This window comes from Eurypyga helias, unplaced genomic scaffold, assembly GCF_000690775.1.
Source record: "Eurypyga helias isolate BGI_N326 unplaced genomic scaffold, ASM69077v1 scaffold2066, whole genome shotgun sequence".
NCBI lineage: Eukaryota > Metazoa > Chordata > Aves > Eurypygiformes > Eurypygidae > Eurypyga > Eurypyga helias.
Genome location: NW_010257036.1, coordinates 589 through 16,600, shown reverse-complemented (window position 1 = coordinate 16,600; position 16,012 = coordinate 589). Strand labels below are relative to the sequence as shown.

General features: G+C 39.6%; 1 protein-coding gene across 1 annotated transcript in view; it reads right to left on the bottom strand.

Moving 5' to 3' along the window:
• The window catches only part of KIAA0556 (KIAA0556 ortholog), a 57,189-nt gene extending 41,551 nt beyond the window's left edge, over nt 1-15,638 (bottom strand). The window contains exons 1-8 of the mRNA XM_010153853.1: nt 15,577-15,638; nt 13,470-13,639; nt 11,365-11,367; nt 9,361-9,440; nt 6,885-7,019; nt 4,898-5,159; nt 3,341-3,490; nt 1,119-1,282 (exon numbers count right to left, since the gene is read on the bottom strand). Of these exons, the coding sequence (XP_010152155.1) occupies nt 1,119-1,282; nt 3,341-3,490; nt 4,898-5,159; nt 6,885-7,019; nt 9,361-9,440; nt 11,365-11,367; nt 13,470-13,639; nt 15,577-15,638 (1,026 nt within the window). The remainder of the gene's footprint in view (nt 1-1,118; nt 1,283-3,340; nt 3,491-4,897; nt 5,160-6,884; nt 7,020-9,360; nt 9,441-11,364; nt 11,368-13,469; nt 13,640-15,576) is intronic.
• Nucleotides 15,639-16,012: the final 374 nt, after the last annotated feature.

Sequence of the window (16,012 nt, the reverse complement as noted above, 5' to 3'; positions counted from 1 at the left end):
ATTATGTGAGAATACGAAACGGAATTTGTTCTTTCAATCAAAGCCATAAATATCTCAAAAACAAGCAGAATAAGATTGAAAAGTTGACCCAGAAGGTGAAATTATACTTAAAGTACTTACCTATAGTAAAATTACATTTTCACCTTTGCTCCTAACCAAAACTCCCCAGAAACCCAATGTTGGCTCAGCAATGGTAGTGGATACATATTCATCATAGCATCAACTCACAACTGCAGGGAGCATCAGCTTAGGTTAATAGTCAGCTGTCTTGGAAACTCTCAGAATTCAAATGAGTAACTCCAAGAATGTCTAGGCATATCTCTTTTCCTTTCTATAAAAAGGAGTCTCCTAACCACCAAATTGGAAGCAGACTTTGAATCCATGAACACTGTCCATAACAGATAGTTTTGTAAAATTCAGTTTACGCTCAAATTTCTTTATATACTTTCTTTCTGTTAGGAGAACTGAATTATTGGTTATGCTTGGAGTTTAGCTAGGATTGCCAACAAAAACCTCCTTATTCTTTAACTTAATGATGAGTAATGGTCTCACCTGATTCAGAAAGGAATGGATTTTTGTTCATTTCCTTGTTTATAAGATGATTTTTTAATTGCTTTTAAACATGGTTGTTGGAGATAAGAGATGTACACACATCAGGACAGAAAACCCACACTAGCTCCTCCTCACTAAGAGCCAGCAGCGTACATGACAGCTCTGCTTTAAGAGCAGAGCATGTATTAACAGGGAACAGTGCCTGTTTTAATGAATTCAGTAGGAAGGTAGGATTTATTGGTATGGAAATCATGTATTATCTTGTTAAAGAAGCTTCCAGAATGAAAATGGCTCAAACGAGTCTGCAGCTGTGCATTTGACTGTATAGACATAGAACGTGACTGGTCTATCAGTTGCTCAGTGATCCCTGAAATCAAGAGCGAGCTGTGGGATGCTATCCTGAGGAAGCACATTAAAGAAAACCACCCTATGGAAGAATAATACAAATTCAGTTATACCTAAGAGGCATCACTATTCACTCATACACAGTCTTAATGTATAAGAGATTGTAATTCATGGGGGGTTTGCTACCTGATCAAACAGCCCTTTTCTGTATTTTGCCATACCTTTTGAGGGCTTGTGGAAACTCTCAGCCTTTGCAGATGTCTCTGCAAGACTTCATTCTCAATTTGCATTGCTTTAACCACAGCTGAGACTGAGATATCAGGATCCTTCTCGCACACATTCTTTCGAGCTGCTGAAAGTGGTCTTTCTGGTCGACTTAATGGTCCTGCCACCAAAGGAAGGAAGAAACATTCCTCTATCTGGATACGTAAGTATGGAACATGGCAACATCACACACTCGAAACATCCGGCTCAGTTACTGACACAGGGCTTTGCTAGCAGTCTGTAACCAGCCCAGATGAGGCTGAACTGCTCCAATTTGGTTTTATATTAAGATTCCAGGTTGCATTTACTTTAGGCAACAGCTGAAAAACAGATCCATAAGAGAGGGAAAACCAACAAATGAGAAACAGGATTTTCATGCTTTAAGATTTTTTGTATTTGCTTTGTTCAGGTATTTTATGGAAATGCCTTGTAATAGTTCATTGAAAAATAAGCATATATAAAATTTCAGCACACCAGAATTTTTCAATGCGACTGGCGTGTTCAGCTATTCTGGAGGAATCCCAGGAGTCTTCTAGCAAAACAAGGGGAGTCAGAAGTTGCTATTTGCAAGGCAAAATAAATGACCTTTTCACTTAAGTAGTCATCAAAATGCCCATACGCATCCTAGTCTTCCCAAACACCACAGACAAATAGAAACGTCACAGCCTATAAACAGGTTTAAGAGCAAGGAAATAAAAGTTAAAAATAGAGGATCTGAGACTGAACTAAAAGAGAAGCACAGCGGTTATATTCAAGAACTTCAAAAGTCAAGAGAAAAGAGAACAAAGTTGTACAGGCATTAAGATCAAGTGAAAATATTGAAGAACAGGCTGATATGCAAATGTGCTCATCACGCCGCAGTGAGGTTTACTAAGCAGGAGAGTAAAATGGCAGTGGATGCTTAGTAACGTGAAGTCTACCCTGAAAAGGCAGGAAGTTAAAACTGAAGTGAGATTTGCATGCGTTCACACTCTATGCCCTATGCCTTCTTCACTCACAGAAATTTCCAACAAGCATTAGTCATCTCTAGAATGAAGTCCTTTTTGTTTTTCTGTTCTATGCCATCACCCTGAAATGAAATTAAATTCAGGATTCAAAGCAAGAGTTGGACAGAAACGTGCTAACAAGTGCTATTATAACCCGAGAAAATGCTTCACACATCTTTGGAAAATGGTCAAAGCCAGCATCTGTTCAGACAGATGGTGGGTGAGGGTCTCAGAAGCTACGAAGAGGATTTATTCTGCAGCCAAAAAGAATTAGCTGCTTCTCCCCAATTTGGTTTTCTGCCAATTAACAAACGAATATTTTGACTTCTCAAAAATGTTAGCTTCATTGCTTTCTTGGGACACATCTGGATTTTGCTTTTTTGAAAAGAGTGTCTTAACCAGAGACTATGGTGAGTCCCCAAACCTCATCTCAGACCTTTCAAAACTCAAGTTCATCAGATTTGTTCAATCAACGACTGTGTTGAAATGACAAATGCAGCCATGATTCCAGCCTCTAGATTTGGGGTCTGTGAGGGCAGTTTTAGTCCAGGTAAAGACCACACTTTAGCAGCATATTTCTAGAATAAGAAGCAAAGCCTTCAAAATGGAGTTCTCAAGTCCAGGATAAACATTTTTCAGTGTGGTACTCGATACTGGCACAACTACCCAGAACTGGAGATTGACAGGTAGTGTTCAAGGTGTAATTAAAGTACAGTCCCAAGCAGCCACAGGGTAGTTTTGCCACACTGTGGGAAAACCAGACCTTTCTTGCCATAAATGCATTGTATTAAAATCTTCCACCAAAGTGTCAATTGTTGATTTTGAGAAGACACTTCTGTTAATACCATAGGGTTTAGATCTCCATGAGGAAAGTGGGAAACACAGAACCAGCACAGGGACTGAAAGGGCAAGGGAAAGGTCTTACACTGTGGAAGGAAGGTAGAAGATGTAGCAGAAGAGTGAAGTATATAGGCTCAGGACTTCCTCACAATTTTAATTAAGTCAAGGTGGTAAAAACAACAAAAAAAACACCACCACAAAAACAAAAAACCACACACACCAACACAAAACCAAAAGGTCAACAGCTAAGTAAAATCACATAATGACAGATGTGTGCTGAAATTACATCTGAGCCAGGTGGGGAAAAAAAGCATGAGAACTCTCCCTTTTGACATTATATACTTATTACTTACTAGAATAAATTCTTTCATGTATTTCCTGCTGCAAGAACTCAGCAGAGAATGGCCGAGTGATTTTATTTTTCACCATGATCGGTCTGACAGGAACATACATTTCAGCATTATCTTTTCTTTTTGCTGAGAGAACTCGTACTGGCTTCACTTCTGCAAGATAATAAGGAAACAGAAATAATCCACTTTGGAGATATTTAGGAGCAGACAGCCAGGGAAAACTTATTGGATCTTAACTGCTAAAATTTTGCCACTTTAATTATGCTGGCATAGGTAAAGCAATAACCTCCATCCTCTCTCCCTTTCACTGATACTGTTCTGTTGATGTAGAAGTACATATGCATGTCTTGCCCTGACTTAGTGAAACAAAATAAAATATATCATTAAAAAGTACCAACATATCTCATCTGTAGCAGATATTTAACTACATTACTGTCAAGAAAAGCAAAAATAACCAAGAAGTCCTGAGTTACTTATTAACATAGTTATATCGAAATAGATTCTTAAAATACAGACTAAAATGTCTTATCTAAAAGTTTCAAAGGGGAAGAGGGCTGCCTAGTGTAGTTAATAAGAGTACTTTTTACTTTTTTATTTGAGAATTATTAATGCCTCCATTGTTTGGATCACAGCTTTGAAATTTCTCTCTGTAAAAAAAAAAAAAAAAAAACCAAAAAAAAAAAACACCAAACGTGCACTCTCCCAAAAATCGTGTTCTCATGCTGCTCCACCCCTTGTTCCAATCTGTTCTTCCTCCACCTCTCCTCATTCACACCCACTCACCTCCATGATAATGAGAGGAACACTCCTTTACTCAAATTGTTCAAAGATTGTTCCTCTTAAGCAATTAACTATGGATAAGGAAAAAAAAAAATCAACCCAAAACAAAAAAACTCCAGACCAATGAATGTACATGAAATGAGTGGGGAGGGAATCCTAAGAAATACTGAACCCAGCTCAAGGCCTGGTTTCTGCCTCAACTCTCTGTCTTTAACAAGCTAAACTTCCTTGAGACCTAGCGACTGGTTTTGGCTTTGGACATCGAGGTCTCCAAAGGAGAATGCCTGACAAGAAGCAGCGGCCCATAGCCAGATAGATTTCCTTTCTCGAATCAATACACCTTTCATGAGGCATGAATAGCACATGTCATGATGACCAGTATCCAGCACCCAGCATTTGAAATGGAGGAAGTTGAAACTGAGAAGATTTGGCTGCCTGGATTACTGCAAAAGCAGTTCCAAAATACTTTTTAAAAAAGTAATAATCCCTTAAGAAACCTCACAGACAGTCTGAGGCAATCTTAGTTCAAGTGTCTAGGCCTGGTGATGCAAGTGGGTTAACCACAGCTGTACCTTTGCCTTTGCAAAAAATTTCTTAATGTAGTAGTAAGAGGATGCAAGTCTCCAAGATCAGGAGATTAAAACAACAGGTTTGCTGAAGAGGATGAAAACTCATGACAGTATGAAGTAACCATTAACCAGTGGTGATTCCCTTAGAAGTAATGCTCTCAAAGAATTATTATTGTAGAACTGTAGAAGCGTACAATAAACAGAGACTTACTACTTTGGTCCTGGTTGAACTCCAACACAGTAAGGGCACCAGAATCAAGGCCAGAGCATCTCCCAGCATCCTGATGTTCAGGAGTTTCCTTCTGCAATGATCCATTGCCATGCAACTGAAGACCTCCAAAGCTTCTGATTGTTTCCTCAGTGGGAGATGGTTCTGGAAACACATCCTCTTCAACAGAGTCATAATCATCACTAAGAGAGTCTTCCTCCATCCTTTTCTCTTCTATACTGAGTTGCAAGCTGCTTCTCAATTTCTGGTACAATTCAAACAGATTCGTTAGAGAAGTTCAAACATGTATTTAAAAAAAAAAAAAACCAATGTGGCTGCCCATTCTACTCCTAGGAGAAAGAAAAGCTTCTCATCAACACAGAGCTGTGATGCAGCTAAAAATATTCACACTCCTATGTCATGTCTTCAGTCCTCTGATTAGGACTTGTAAAGAAAAATCATCCTACAACTCCTTTGTTCCTTCTCATCAGAATCCTTTCAGGAAAATTCTGTAGGCCAAGATTTTTTATATGCAAAACCAATTTTTAGGATTAAGTTACAAATAGGAGGTAACGAATGGAGAGGGCAAAGACATATTTTTCTAGCCTCACAGTTAGAATACCTTATCTTTTGGCTTGCTATTTGAAGACTAGCTGCAATCCAGATTTTCCAAGTGCCTTCATCAGGCTGCAAAGCTAATGTAACATAACTTCTTTATAAGCAATTAGACAGATTATAGTAGTCCTGTCTTGTACACGTCTGTACTTAAAAAAAACAAAACCACAACCACAGTAGAAGAGGCTTGTGGTCTAAGGGAGTAAGCTTCTATTTTGCACCAATTTACTTAATGTGACACACTGTAACTGGATTTTATGCAAAAACTAATCTATTTGAAATTTACTGTGGAAAAAAAATACCCTACCTCTCTCAGCATATGCCACAAACAGCATCGATGATGCTGCAGAGCCTTTTGTTTCTACCAATGTAAAAGGACAAGACCTTGCATACCTTAAATTAATTTTTTCCCTACTTTGTTGGCATTAGGGCTTTGAGATAAGCATAGGTACGCACACCGTATGAGCGAAACGAAAACCTGAAGCTATCTTGAGTACAAATGAACCGTGACAGCATATGAGCAGTTTGCAATGAAAGCTTCAAGCTGCTCTTCTGCTACAGATTACACTTGTTAGGAAATCCACGTTGACAGAAACATATTACAAAGAGCAGGCAAACCTAGGTTCAAAAGAGGGTTTATAAGCAACCTGAGGCTTGATAGTGAGCATGTCTTTATGGCAGTCAAGACCAATATTTCTAGCTATTTGACAGGGAATTGTACAGGCTTTGTTTTAGTTTGAAACCGCGTGACATCTGCATTGTAACAAACCGTTCAAGAAAACACATTATAGCTTCAGGAAAACCAGAAGTATTTCTGCCTGGGATACAAAGAGAAGTGGGGTTTTGGTTTAAAATTATTAGCTTACTACCTTACATAAAAATTATTATAAATATCCATCACTGTAAACAAGTTACTGGTTTGTAGAGCAAAAAAAAAAATCCAACATAAGCTCAAAACAAATAGAGGAAAGGTAGAAAGATGGAAGCTAGGAAAGTATGCTTGGGAAGGTTGTCTGATGTCAGTGGCAAGATCAGCACACAGTTTCCTACCTAGATGCTACTCCACTACGGAGAAAAGCTTTACTGATGCCATTAACAGGTTAGCAGAAAAACATTCATTCATTATTGTTTATTTATTTATTTTTAGGACAGGCCATTTGTGAAGTGTGATAGAGCAAACCACAATTAGCAACCAGACGAAAGGAAGGCTGTTAATTGTGGTTTGCTCTATCACAGTCAATCCAATAACAACCCTTGATGGAAAGCAACCACATTGATTATAATGTTTGCATGCTCTAGTCAAGACTGATAGCTGGGCCTGATCACCGTTCAACTGACACTACCACGAACAACAGAAGGCAACTGCCCACTGTACCTGGGAGGAGCGCAGAGGATCATCACCATTCGTCTCCATATTCAAGCTTTCATAAGGTTCAAAATCCTCAGAGTACACAAAAGGAGGCTGAATGCAGAATTTAGCCCCGCTTTCTGTTTTAATCTTCACAGTTTTCTGTTAAAAGAAGCATTCAAAGAAATTGGACAACTTCTGTGCTGCCAGCAGTACAAAGAAACAAAGTACAGTTCAAGGCCAGGCTGGATGAGGCTGGGAGCAACCTGGTCTAGTGGAAGGTGTCCCTGCCCATGGCAGGGGGGTTGGAACTAGATGATCTTTAAGGTCCCTTCCAGCCCAAACCATTCTATGATTTTAAGAAAACATTTTACATAACAATATCTAGGTCAAGCAACACTTTTTCCTTCCATGGAAGGTTTCTGAGCTTGCCCTTGGGCGGTTTAACTGCCCCAGTCAAACTCCCACCTGCTGCTGCTCTCCCCAGAGCAACACCCATGATGCATTTGGCACCAAAGTGAGCACCCATCGGGGTTCACCTCTTCACCACAACAGTTCTGTGATTTTGTCTATGTATGAATTTACTACTTGAAGTAACTGCAATCTCTTGAAGATGTATTACTCTTGCATATAATATAACAAGGGGGAAACGTTACGCCATAAGCATTCAAGCACAAAGATTTATTTGCCTTTGTAATAGTCACACATGGCTGCAAAAGTGGTTCAAACTAATTTGTGTCACATAGGTAGGCAGGTTATATAGTTTTCATATAGTTAGTTATAATTAGGATGCAAGAAAAGTATGCACACTGTCCGCTACTCAAGCATTGCTAAAGAGGGGTAAGAAGATTTGAGAAACTCATCTTTCTGTACCACAGAATTGCAGTACTCCAACAGATGACAAAAGAGAAAGCAGGAAGTGCATATACCTCTCTCAAGGAACAAAATTATCTGTAAGTAAATTTCTCCCCCACTTTTGAACCCTTGCGCAGACATATTCCACAGGGGGAAGTCTCGCCAGTGAACGACGGGAAGAGGACTGTTTCATTAAAGGTAGCACGTGATCCAGAAGTCTGCTCAGTGATACTAAACTCAGATATCTGGTGTTCACACACTCCTCTACCGTTTTCTAAGTGCCAGGAGCAGAGGTGTCCTAGAGATCCTAAGGCAACCTGGCTTTTGACAGTGCGTGTTCTTTCTATCTTCCCACCTCACACCACACCTCACTAGAGCGTAAGTTTGACACTTTTGAACATGAATTGCTAGGTTCTCTAGCTATCCAAAAAACCCGCAGGGAAAATTACTAGGAAAGTAAACTGCCATCTGGCACAGCCTGCATCTTACTCAGTGGTTGCACATTTCCTTAGCTAAATAATTCCAGTTGTTCATGAAGATATGAGTCTTGCTATCCTCCCATCCAATTGGATAAAAGACTTCAGGTAACATTCTAAGCTAGTCTCAGGTAGTAGCTGGTTTTAAGTAGTATAGCTACCTAACTTTTCAGTCCAGTCAGAGGAGATAATTCCTTCTTCATTTGGTTCTTGTGATTAGAATGATGTAGATTATGACTAGCCACATATTTGGCAACTTTAGCAAACAAGTTCTGACAGGCCAGTATGTAAACAGTGATCTACTGGGAGAAACAGCAGCTGAGAAAATGAATTCAGCTAAGCAGCAAGGATGCTAAGCAAAGTAATGCAGCCTTAAGACTTGAATGTGCAATATCTGCTGAAAGAAAAACCCTGCATGACATGAACGCTTGATCCTCAGTGACACAGGCCCCTAACCCCCAGTCAATTAAGCACAATCAAGCAGGATAATTATTTGGGTGACATGCCTCAGTTGTGCAGAATTCACATTTGTTCTGTTAATTAAGACACACCCCTTGGCAGGTTAAATCAGATCCTTCTTTAGATCAAAATCAAAAAAGACAACTGAGGCTTCTCCAGTAAACCAACAACTGTGTAGCTAATGGCCCCAAATTTGTTATAGGCAGGGTATTTTTATTATCTATATGCATGTTCCTCTCTCCTGATTTACCAGAACCTGTCACAAATAACAAGCTATGCAAATTACGCCTCTGTGTCCCTTAACATTACTGCAGGGTGGAGAACAGCAGTGAGAGGCAGGGATGCCTCACCAAAATGAGATTCTTTGATCTTTGAACTCAATAAACTCTCTAGGTTTGCCATCAGAGATGTCAAGCAACAGCTATTCTGCTGGAAGACAGGTTGAGCCAATCATGTCAAGGCTACAAAAGTTTCTGTGATGGATGTCACTGAAACCAGACCCTTGCAATGAGATTTACCTCTTTAGGCTTCAAAGCAGACACAAAACTGGTCTGGCTATTTCATGTTGTCACTCAGTAGCCAGACCAAACCAAGACTCAGATTCTGTGAGAGTCCCAACAGCCCACTCATTACTACTTGTAGCCAATGTCCCCTAAAATTATTTACAATATAAGAATTAGTTTAAAGATGCATTTTTTCAAACTGTTTCTTACCTGATGCCAAGCCTTGCGTTGTATTTTGCTTGGTGCAGTCTGCGTGCAGCGTCCTTGCAACTCACTCTCTTCTAGCTGGGCTATATTTTCAGAATGTAGAGACAAGAATTAGAAGACAGAAACACAGTATTTGACAATATACACCTTAGTTTGCGTTCTTCCCCGCAGATGAGGACAGAAGAGTAAGTCTTTGACATGTGAATGGTATCAACATCTGAAAGGGCATTCCACCTCCTAGAGCAGGAGATTTTAACCTCTTCAGAAACAGTCAGCATCGTGTGTATTCATGAAAATAAATTGTTGAAAGATGAATTAGCTTAACAGCAAGTGAAGCCACAGATTCATTGGTATGAAAGTAGAGGAATACATTCTAGAATAGGGTGTACATCATTTTAACCCCTAGCTGGGTAGAGAGAAGCCAGGGGAGTCCAGAACCCATACTCTGAAGGCAGACTCTGACAGACAAGAGTCCCGCTGAACAATGGGTGATATGCTGGGTTTACAAAGGAACAGCGCATTTAGTCTCAAACTAAAGAAATATAAGGTGTCGGCAGATTAAACAGAATGTATTAGGTATTTAACATACTGTGCAGAGAAGGATTCTTCATGTACAAGCCAGAAACGAAGGACAAACATTTTCCTTCATTTCTAAGGCAAGGAAAAATTGACTGCAAAACTTCTGTGTATGGTAAGTGTTCCTGTGATGGAAATACTCACAACTTACAGTGGAACAATGGATTTTTGAGAAGATGCTTTGATTGAGACAAACATCTTGCTGGTCACATCAGCATCCTCAACAGAGCAAGGGCATCACCAACACTCTCAATAGCATCCTAAATAAAGGCATCTCATTTCCTGTGTCCAGGACAGATTTACAGCTTCCATTTCTTCTCAGTGGAGAAAAATAGCTGATGCAAAACCTTTTTTTCTTTAAGCCATAATTTAATGGTCACCCTAAGCCAGCAGAAAGTGACACTAGCAATAAAAGAAGCAGTTGTCCTACAAAGGTGCTAGAATCACAGAAAGATTTACCTTGCGAGGAACCTCTGGAGGTCACCTAGTCCAACTTTCCACTGCAAGCAGGGCTTACTTCAAAGTTAGATCAGGCTGCTCATTAGAGCTCTCCATACCACACTTTCTTTTTTGGGTTGGACAACGCTACGCACACCTGTACAGTTAACTGTGCAGAGAATTGATACTGGCAAGTATCAGAGGGCAAAAGCAATGGACTGCTCCAGGGAAGAAAGACGATACCTAACATCTTGTTTAGCAAAACAGCCCTTCCGACTAGAGCTCCTGCTACACCATGAGGCTATTCCTAAGTGCGGCCATTAGCACTGGTGCTGACTGCTGTGGGGCTCTTCTGGCACTGAGGGTGAACTGTCCTAAGAGTACAATGCTAGAAGCATGGCCTGATTCACTCACTGCTTTGGGACAGAACTGGAAGCAGCTCTCACTTTCAAAGCAATCCATCCCTTCTAAGCAACTGCCCAGAGGGCCACTCGTGTACACTCTGTATGTTAAGTAGGAAAAGGAGCCAGGGTAGGACTCATGCCACCACTTCTGAGTGTTTGGTTCTCAGAATTGTTTAAGTATTTTGCAATGGATTCATGTGACCAGGTCTTTCTAAACCAGGAAAAACATTAGTTCAAATCCCAGGCAGAAGCTGATGCAGCTGAGCTACCTGTCTGTGCTTCAAACATTACTTTAGAACAACGACATCCTTCTCATGGGATGGATGGGATGTGAATACCAACCACTACCTGTTTCAGCACACAAAATAGGTCCACTGGTGTCTTTCCCTCGGAGACTTGAGCTGACAGTGCCTATTCTAATAGCTAAGTATTTATCATATTCATCAAAATATTAGTCATAATCAAAGGAGATCCCAGGCTACCCTTAAGCCACAACTTTGTGACCACACCAACACTCACTGGGAGTACCCACATGGCTGTGAAACTGTCTGGGTTATACACCCAAAGAAATTACAGTATACCTCAGCACCAGCTTCACTACCACATAAACCCATCATTTACTATAATTCATTTAGCAAGCCTGAGCGTAAAAGTTTATCAATCACTATTACCATGAATTACTCCTAGGGAACACAGACAAAGAAAATAGTCCAGACAGGTCAATTTATGATGACACTTCAGGAACCACAAAGAGGGATTTGTGGCCATTCTGTATTATTAAGTATCGCACATTCCTAATTTTTCAGTGAGGAATAATCCTATAGATGGATGCTTTAGAAGTAATAAATGATGTAATAACTCTCATGGGAGATGGATAAGGAAGAAAATTCAGTGCTGTATCTCAGCTAGAAATCATTTTTGTAAGTAAAATCATATTCAATCATTGCAAAGGAATGCCTAGAAATGAAACAGACCACAAAATTGCCCAGGTACTATCCCAGGCAAGAAGTTTATAGATGACCAATGACTCCCACTCCAGTGGTGAAATCAAATGGAAGAAGAGAAGTGACAGGATGATAATTTAGTTCAGATCTTTCACTGCAGCTACACATGTTTAAAGTAACACTGGATAGCTGAGAAATAGCACTGAGTTCTCTTCTGCAGAGATAATGGTGCTGTCTCTAAGTTGATGGAGCTGGGGAAGGGAACAGAGTCTGCCACCGGAGTCTTTAAGGGTCCCACAGACAAGTTAGGCATCCTACCTGAACTGAACCAGATGGCATTAAATGACTATAAAAACAGACAACATGGGTTAAGCTTAGAGATGACAACTGCGCAGCAGAACTTCAAGAGGAAATTTCTCTTGACAGAGTTCTATTCCAGCTGCTGCCACAATTTCCATGCACAATTTTTGGACCAAAAAGGCAAAGCTACCTAAAGATTTCTCATCCCAGTATGACAGCACACAATTTCCTACTTTTTCCAATATCCAAGAACATGAACGTTTTTGCATCATTACACACAAGTTTTTATTTTCATATAAAACAGTGAAACCAGGCGACAACCTCATTCCCCATCACCACCCCATATAACCCACAAGAAATTATATAGCAGACAGCTAAGCCTGAAGACACTTCAGCTTGCAAACAAACAGTATGTACCTAGCGTGGCAGGAAAACAAATTTTAAGAGACCAAGGTTAGAGTCATGGTTAGAACAGTTACTGAAAGAAAGGTCAGTTTCCAGTGTTGTTGAGATTAATAAACTTTCAACCACAATAAATTAGCACATTAAATAACTTTTTTAACTCTTTTTTGTCATTTTTAAGTGAAAATAAAGCTTAAGCAGACACTATCAACACAGCAACAGATTAAAAAGATACACTCTATGAGATGGTTTGTAGCAAGTGTGAGGATAACAGACTGAGGTTGGCAAATAGCTTTACATGGGGATTTAGTGAAATCAACTTTTATTTTCATTATGCTAAATAGATTAGGAGGCCAGCAAGCTCACACTTTATACCTTCATACATACAAAATTATTCCTGTCACTACACTGCTCTCTATGACTGACAGACTTAAATTAGAAATAAAATACACATTTTTAAATAAAGCCAGCTAATCATAGGCGGAAAATGGTAGTTTTTCTTTACTTCAAATATTTAAATAAAGATTAACTCTCTTTTTGAGATGACTATTATAGTTTAAACATAATTTATTAGCTTAACACAGCTATTACTGGATATAATTTGATTATAGTCTATGTCATCAAATATCATTTCTCTACAGGATGCCAGACTTGGATAACACTGCAGTCCAATAGATCTCAAAGTCTACAAACGGTGTTATGTATCAGAAAAGGGCATACAGTTATTTTACAATGGCCATTTATATACATTTATAATCTTCTAGTTTTAATTATAACTGTTTAACAAATGCAGAGGCAAGGAAATTAAACATAATTAGTTAAGGATCAACTAAGAAACTGCAGTGTTGCAGAGACCATTTCTTACATGCAACCCATTTAAGTACTCTAATGAGAAAGTCCCATAGAATTTCATTCCACCAAGCTCAAATGCTGCCATCTCTTTATCACAGCTTCACCAATAACCTCACCAACCAGGTTAGTGGTCTGACGGGTAAATGTTGAAATCAGTTCTAGACTGCAACCTCTGTAAAACTCGCATGTAACTCACCATTTGTCTTGGTGGTCTTGGTCTCATTTTTAAGGGAGCCATGTGACTTGATTCTTCTGCGGTATTTTCTCAGCTCTGAATTAGCTCCATTCAGATACAGAGAAAATCCTTGTTCTAACTGCTCCAGTTTGATTTGTATGGGATCCTTTCTTTTTAAACGTCTCAGTACCCTAAAGTAGAAAGGATAATAATTTGTCCTTATACAGTGCATATACACATGGTCAGATTAGCAATAATACAAAACCACATGTCACAAAGCTAAAAAATACGTTCATAGTTCAAATAACAATTTCAGATTGTAGATTCCAGGACCTGTTCCTGTTCTGTAATGCTTGCACGAGTACCCACATGCTGTGACATGTGAAGTTTAACCAGCCTCACCCTTCTGAGATTTTTCCTATGTTGTTCCTCATTTCATATTATTTCTTTCTTTTGGTATTTAGTCTTTTCCACCTTTCTTCTTGAGTTTTACTTAGAATTTCAAAAAGCCTAAAAATAGTTGAGCTCTTTTCAAGAAAAAAAAATGTGAAAGAAAAAAGATTATTTGTATACTGAAACTTGAGAGGGAAAGCCCCCAGTCAATAGAGGTACCAGGAACTTGAAGTCTGGTTAAAATAATATTAAAAAACACCCTTCCCCAGGCCCAATTTCACTGAAACACCTACCCTTCCTCTTCCAAATTTCATCTTCCCTCCTTGCACCATGGGTTATGTTCAGTCCATCCTGACTAAGCATACTGACCATTCGATAAGTCTTTCCTAATTCTTTCACATGCAGACCAGGAGGCTGGGACGACATAGGTGACAATTTCCGCCCGACCCTGCATGCTGCTTCCTGGTTTCTCTTTGAATCCAGGGTACGTCAATCCACAGGCCAAAGTCCTCCAGGGGTGTATCTGTTCTGACACAAGTCACCTTTTTCCAGGAGTGTGTGTCCGGCCATGTCCCCAGCCATGATCCCAGCAGTCATCTGAGCAGCATGTTCTGCAGGAGCACCCTTCCCTGCCCACACCACCCTCTTAAATCTACCCCAGGGTGCTCTGGCTGGTGATATTTTGGCACATGATGGGCTGTTTCCCTTAGTTTGGAATCCAGAAGGAACGGGCTGTGACTGGCCCAGGGCAGTACCTGACCTGCTCCCACACAGGATGCTCTGCAGCCCCTACTAGCCAAAACTGCCAGTTACGTCCAGTAATTGAATAGACCCAGCGCACCCCTTCTGCAAGGCACAGTTGTCACCAGCTTGTCGTGTTGTAATTAAGCGGCATTTGTTTCCACCGAAGTTCAGAATTAGAGCTCTCATAATAAGGAAGCAAGTTGTTTCAAACATTAAATAATTTGTTTTCATCCTTTTCTAAAGCTGCTTTAGAAGACTATACACAAAAGGAACCTGTGTTCACAAAAATTAGCTGGTTTTCTAACACAACTGCAGCTTTTTTTAAGGTTTTTTTTCAGTCTTTTCACAAAACAATGCAGTAAAAATGTTGTATTTGAATAAAAATCTTATGGCTTGTGGTAAAGGCAGGATCCAGCAAGAAACGTTTGTAATGACAGGAAGGTTCATATGAACAAAGACTAAAAGAAGTGTTTAAACTTGCCTGAAAGATACTGAAGTTTGCAAAAGCAACCCTGATGTCCTTATCTTCCACCTTAGCAGAACCTGACTTTGCACATTTAACTTCAGCAACCTTTACATGCAAAATTTGCTGTATTTCTAACATAAAAACGTCACCTCATAACAACATCCTCGCACAGTGTCGGCTGCGAATTACTTCTGAATCTAGAACCCCCTGTTCTATAAAAAAAAATTTCCTTATAAGCCATGGAAGCAATAACGATTTTATTAATAAATTTACCTCTACTTTAAAGCATACTGAAGACATATTGTGATCTCCTCTAGAAATAAGAGCTTTGATGTACTCAGTGAGCAAAGCGAAGAAAAGAGAAGCACCTGAATGCCTTAAGACAGAGCAAATCAGACTTGGCACCACAAGTTTAAAAACCGAGTTATTAAACCAATATTCACAACTGCTGATATTAGATGCTCTATTAGATAGTACACAACAGATATTACATACTCAATAGTGGTAAACAATTCTGTATCTTACCGGTTTCTCTGCTGAAGGTATATTAAGTATTCATCATGCTTTTCATCGAAGTCAGTCACCATGTCCTTAATATAAAGCTGAAATGAGAATACAGGTGTCACTCTGAAGTACAGAAATTATTTACCCTACAGCATTACTGGGTTTGCATCCTGAGTAGACAAGAATGCTGTAAACTGAAAAAAGTTCTTCCTTCAACAAAGCAGAAAACTATCGGTGTAGTAAATAAAGTTCCTGGAGAACATTACTTGTTGCAATGTTTCAAAACCCTCCACAATCCACTGAAGAGCAAAAAAAATGCTCAAAATGGAAGGCGTGTGTAACAATGAGTTTATAATCCAAGAACTGACAAGCAACTCAATCCTGGGGCACAGCTGAAAGGGTCATGCCCAAAGCCCAACTGCAGGATAACTGTCCTGAATTACTACTGCTCAGGACG